This window comes from Salvelinus sp. IW2-2015, linkage group LG15, assembly GCF_002910315.2.
Source record: "Salvelinus sp. IW2-2015 linkage group LG15, ASM291031v2, whole genome shotgun sequence".
Taxonomy (NCBI): domain Eukaryota; kingdom Metazoa; phylum Chordata; class Actinopteri; order Salmoniformes; family Salmonidae; genus Salvelinus; species Salvelinus sp. IW2-2015.
In genome coordinates, this window is record NC_036855.1 from 11,896,830 (window position 1) to 11,902,861 (window position 6,032).

General features: G+C 42.3%; 1 protein-coding gene across 1 annotated transcript in view; it reads right to left on the reverse strand.

Annotated features, from left to right (window-relative positions):
* Positions 1-4,054, reverse strand: part of LOC111975190 (major facilitator superfamily domain-containing protein 3-like) — a 48,342-nt gene extending 44,288 nt beyond the window's left edge. The window contains exons 1-2 of the mRNA XM_070446829.1: positions 3,998-4,054; positions 1,566-2,480 (exon numbers count right to left, since the gene is read on the reverse strand). Coding sequence (XP_070302930.1) covers positions 1,566-2,405 — 840 coding nt within the window. The 5' untranslated portion in view covers positions 2,406-2,480; positions 3,998-4,054. The remainder of the gene's footprint in view (positions 1-1,565; positions 2,481-3,997) is intronic.
* Positions 4,055-6,032: the final 1,978 nt, after the last annotated feature.

Consider the following 6,032-nt stretch of genomic DNA (forward strand, 5'->3'; position numbering starts at 1 on the left):
GAGTGTGTTTGTGTGTTGGGGGAGGGGGGGGGGGGTTTAAGGCAGACCTTTCACTCCAAAATCTCACACACAAACAGTCTCACATTCACACGGGTTTCACCCGACAGTTGCACACAAACAGTATGACTTTTTTATTCTGAAATAAAGAGCGAACAACTAAGCCGGTTATTTGTAAATGCTGATTATATTAGATATGATTATTATGTTAATATTGATAACATCATGAGGATGAGGATGTTAACGATAATGGCGATGATGAAAATTATTGCTATGGAGATGGTGACAGTGGTGATGATGACGATGCTGGTGAACCCCTCAAACAAACTGTCTTACTGTCCTGTCTAGTGTCTGCCTGGGATCATCCAATTACTGTGCCACCCCTAACACACTCTCTCTCAAACACATACGAACACATACAGGAAAAACAATGGCACACACATTCACAAAGAAGCACATGTATGCAAATGTATATAGAACATGTTTTCCCAACACCCAAACAAACACACACACCAGTGTGATGCTGCGTCTTCCATTTCAGTTTCCATTAAAAAAACACCAGACACACAGACACTCTAATCCTTACATAATCCCCTCCTGCTGCCAGACACCAAACTCTGTTCCTACCAATTCTCACACACACACACACACACACACACACACTGCTTAACACCAAACTGTGTTGATCATAGAACGTTTTCCCTTGCAAATATAAACTTGGACACAAATACATTTTTTAAGTGACAACATTCCAAACATCTCACTAGCCCTAATATATACCTGTTACTTTGTACATAAAGGCTATTCACTGAGTTCAAAATGTCATATTTTCCAAAAATTGAACTTTAAGTAGGTTCTGGACTCATTACCAAATCCCTGGGAATAACTCACTCATTCCCTGTATTCATCAACAGACTAGATGATCAGTCTAGATCAGGGTCATCGTTAGTTACCCCAGACACAAATGTTATTTTAAACCTTAACCACACTGCTAACTTTATGCCTAACCTTAAATTAAGACCAAAAAGTACATTTTTACAATATAGCCCTTTTTTTTTTTTTACTTTGTGGCTGTAGTAAATAGTTCAGGGCCCTCTTGGATATGGCAACAGTGGTAAGAAATGAGACCACAGCTGAATGGAGAAAATATGATTCTGTCTTGCTTACTTCATTTTTACATTTTAGTCATTTCGCAGATGATATTATCCAGAGCGATTTACAGGAGAAATTAGGGTTAAGTACCTTGATCAAGAGCACAAACAGATTACATTTTTCACCAAGTCAGCTCAGAGATTTGAACAAGCGACCGTTTGGTTACTGGCCCAACGCTCTTAACCGCTAGGCTACCTGCCACCCACTTCACAAATGAGGCTACAGGTCATCAGGCTGGTATTCAATAGGCACCAAATGGAATAAAACAGACTGAAACAGACAGGGACTATGGGAACTTGTCCAATAACAAACTATTCTTTTTGTATTCCGTTGCTAAATGTTTTGCTACGTTTTGCATTAATTAATGTAGGACTACTATTAGAAGAAAACATGTTTTGGCTAAGTCATTTATGGAATAGTGGGTTTCTTATGTAGTAGCCTTGTAGTGGATCAGCTTTAGTGTACAGTAGCTGAGAGTGCAGGTTAGTGTTAAGACTTTTAGCTACTTCTCCATTTGGTACAGTAGGTGAGTGTGCATGGTTGTCAGACTGACTAGCAGATTTACMCAGTTTGTATGTGAGAACGTAGATCATGGTCCAGGGTGTCCCAGGTACTGACAGCAGCTTCCGCCACACCCTCCAGGGATGCACAGCGTCTGACTGGACCCCCCTCCTCCCCTCTGCCTGGCCCCTCAACAGCTCATTGTCCAGCACAGGGGCCCCCCACACAAACAGTGCCACCCCGAAGTACACAAAGGCCAACAGCATAAACATAGGGCCCCACCCAGCCACGTCAATCACAGCCAGGAGCCCGCCCCCGGCGAACACCGAGCCGGCCTTGTAGCCCACCACCTGAGCCATGTTGCCCAGGCCCAGCTCGCTGCGGCCCTTCAGCAGTCCCACAGCGGCCCCGTCCACTGTGATGTCCTGAATCGATGCCAGGGCGTTCATGGCCAGCAGAGTCCCCACCACTCCCCAGATGTGGGCCTCCGGGGCCAGAGCGGCACTGGAGAGACAAGTAAGCGCCAGGCCAGAGACCGTGGCCACCAGCCAGCACCGTTTGGTGCCCACACGGTCCACCAGGGGTGCCCAGAGGACCTTGAGCACCCAGGGGAAGTAGAGGATTTTGGTCAAGCCGATGTGGGTGAGGGAGTGGCCCGCCCCACGGAGGTAAACAGGGAGCAACAAGGACTGGAGACCATAGGGGATCCCCTGCACAAAGTACAGGAGGCCCAGAAAAAACAGCTTGTCATTCATGATTAAATAGGAAAGGGACAATTCGTCAGGTCATGACGATGTTCCACCAGGAGCTGATCAAATGGGTCGATCAGCCTAGGAGAGATGGGGAAGAGAGAGAGGGGATCATTTCACTGACAGAAAACATGAACAAATGGGTGCCGGAGTCTGGTCTAGTTAGTCCGGCAGACTCCAGACCACACATGCAAGCTAGTGACGGGGTTCCAAATTCCACCTTGCTCCCTATACTCTTTCTCCCTCTGTATCTGTCACCTTGTCTACCTTCCGACTGCCAAGGTACATGAAAAAATAAATACTAAAACATATATAAAAATAAAATCATGAGCAAATGTTATTCCCCTGATAGTTTTGGGATTTAGTATATGTATTAAATGAAGGAAACTCAGGCAGAAGCACATTATACACTGAACAAAAATATAAATGCAACATGTAAACTGTTGGTCCTATGTTTCATGAGCTGAAATAAAAGATCCCAGAAATTTTCTAATTTTCTTTTTCAAATTTTGTGCACAAATTTGTTTCTCTTCCCTGTTAGTGGGCATTTCTCCTTTGTCAATATAATCCATCCACCTGACAGGTGTGGCATATCAAGAAGCTGATTAAGCAGCATGATCATTACACAGGTGCACCTTATACTGGGGACAATAAAAGGCCACTCTAAAATGTGAATTTTTGTCACACAACACAGTGCAGATATCGCAAGTTTTGAGGGAGTGTGCAATTGGCATATGGACTGCAGAAATGTCCAACAGAGCTCTTGCCAGAGAATTGAATGTTCATTTCTCTACCATAAGCCGCCTCCAACATAATTTTAGAGAATTTGGCAGTACGTCCAACCGGCCTCACAACCGCAGACCACGTGTAACCATGCCAGCCCAGGACCTCCACATCCGGCATCTTCACCTGTGGGATTGTCTGAGACCAGCCACCCAGACAGCTGATGAAACGGAGGAGTATTTTTGTCTGTAATAAAGCCCTTTTGTGGGGAAAAACACATGTTGATTGGCTGGTCCTGGATCTCAAGTGGGTAGGCCTATGTCCTTCCAGGCCCACACATGGCTGCACCTCTGCCTAGTCATGTAAAATCCATAGATAAGGCCTAATGAATTTATTTCAATTGACTGATTTCCTTACATGAACTGTAACTAAGGGAAATCGTTAATTGTTGCGTTTATATTTTTGTTCAGTATAGATTTTGGCAAACTGATGCATCAGACAGCTGTCAAGCTTTATTCACAAGCAATAATTAACTTTAATAACTAGTTCATTTTCCTTTTAATTAAACGTATAACACATGGGACAGTGTAGATATCAGTTTACGCCCCAAACTTGACCTTAAGATAGTAGCAAGCTAAACTGATGTCTCGGTAACTTGGCTAGTTATACCACACGCAAAAAACAATAAACATGCATGGCCAAATAGCTAGTATTCATGCTAACGCTGTCATACTACCAATTCAGAGTTAGTTAAGTATCAGCGCGTGCCAATAGATAGCAAAGTCCGTGGTGAATTTGTATAAATATTATATTATAAAACGTTAATCTGAGTGCAATCTGTTATGATAGTTGTCGTTAGCTAGCTGGCTACATACTGGAAAGGGAGAACCTGTTTTCAGCGTCTCGTCAGCAACACTAACAGAGTACAGCCGGGTCACGGAATTTCTGAATTTTTCTAAATAAAAGTCCCCCAAGTAATAGTAGAAACGTGTCAATAACCTGTATTTGTCTTAACATTAACAATGATTCCTATTTTTTCATATTTAAGTGACATTTGCATTAAATGTGGGTTTTACAACTTGTTACACTGTCAAATAAATGGCCACAATACAAATCACCATATGGAACACATATTGGTTTATAGAGCAAAAACTATTCTGGGTGTCGCAGTAAAAGTATTGTAGGAAAAACTCAGTAGGGTCTGTAGAATGTATATACTGTATGTGTGGTGTCATTTCATGGGGCTCTGAATAATACAGAGTGTTGCTGGCCTTTTACTCAACCCATTCCATTGGCCGCAATGGGAATAACTGTATATGGAATACATATTGTCTTATATAGAAAAAAACTATTCTGTTTGCCGCAGTAAAAGAATTGAAAGGAATTATCAGTAAGGTCTGTATAATATATATATGGTGTTATGTCACGGTGGACAGAGGTCTATATGCCCAGCAACACTTTTTACACCACACACTCCATTGGTCACAATGCAATACACTACAGGCCAATAGATTACATATTTTCTTATAGAGAGAAATTAGGTTTAGGTGTCGAAGTAAAATGTACAGTACCAGTCAAAAGTTTGTACACACTTACTCATTCAAGGGTTTTCTTTTTTTAAACTATTTTCTATATTGTATAATAATAGTGAAGACATCAAAACTATGAAATAACACATATGGAATCATGTAGTCACCAAAAAAGTGTTAAACAAATCAAAATATATTTTATATTTGAGATTCTTCAAAGTAGCCACCCTTTGCCATGATGACAGCATTGCACACTCTTGGCATTCTCTCAACCAGCTTCATGAGGTAGTCACCTGGAAATGCATTTCAATTAACAGGTGTGCCTTGTTAAAAGTTAATTTGTGGAATTTCTTTCCTTAATGCATTTGAGCCTATCAGTTGTGTTGTGACAAGGTACGGGTGGTATACAGAAGATAGCCCTATTTGGTAAAAGAGAAATGACAGTCCATCATTACTTTAAGACATGAAGGTTAGTCAATCCGGAAAATTTCAAGAACTTTGAAAGTGCAGTCGCAAAAACCATCAGGCACTATGATGAAACTGGCTCTCATGAGGACCCCCACAGGAAAGGAAGGCCCAGAGTTACCACTGCTGTAGAGGATAAGTTCATTAGAGTTACCAGCCTCAGAAATTGCAGCCCAAATAAATGCTTCACAGAGTTCAAGTAACAGACACATCTCAACATCAACTGTTCAGAGGAGACTGTGTGAATCAGACCTTCATGGTCGAATTACTGCAAAGAAACCAACCAAAGGACACCAATAATAAGAAGAGACTTGCTTGGGCCAAGAAACATGAGCAATGGACATTAGTAGTGGAAATTACCAGTGGAAATGTGAAATTTTTGGTTCCAACCGCCGTGTCTTTGTGAGATGCAGAGTAGGTGAACGAATGATCTCTGCATGTGTGGTTCCCACCATGAAGCATGGAGGAGGAGGTGTGATGGTGTGGGGGTGCTTTGTTGGTGACACTGTCTGTGATTTATTTAGAATCCAAGGCACACTTAACCAGCATGGCTACCACAGCATTCTGCAATGATACGCCATCCCATCTGGTTTACGCTTAGTGGGACTATCATTTGTTTTTCAACAGGGCAATAACCCAACACACCTCCAGGCTGTGTAAGTGCTATTTGACCAAAAAGGAGAGTGATGGAGTACTGCATCAGATGACCTGGTCTCCACAATCACCCAACCTCAACCCAATTGAGATTGCTTGGAATGAGTTGGACCGCAGAATGAAGGAAAAGCTGCCAACAAGTGCTCAGCATATGTGGGAACTCCTTCAAGACTGTTGGAAAACATTCCTCATGAAGCTGGTTGAGAGAATGCCAAGAGTGTTTAAAGCTGTCATCATAATCCTGTTGAACGCGGAACGAGGG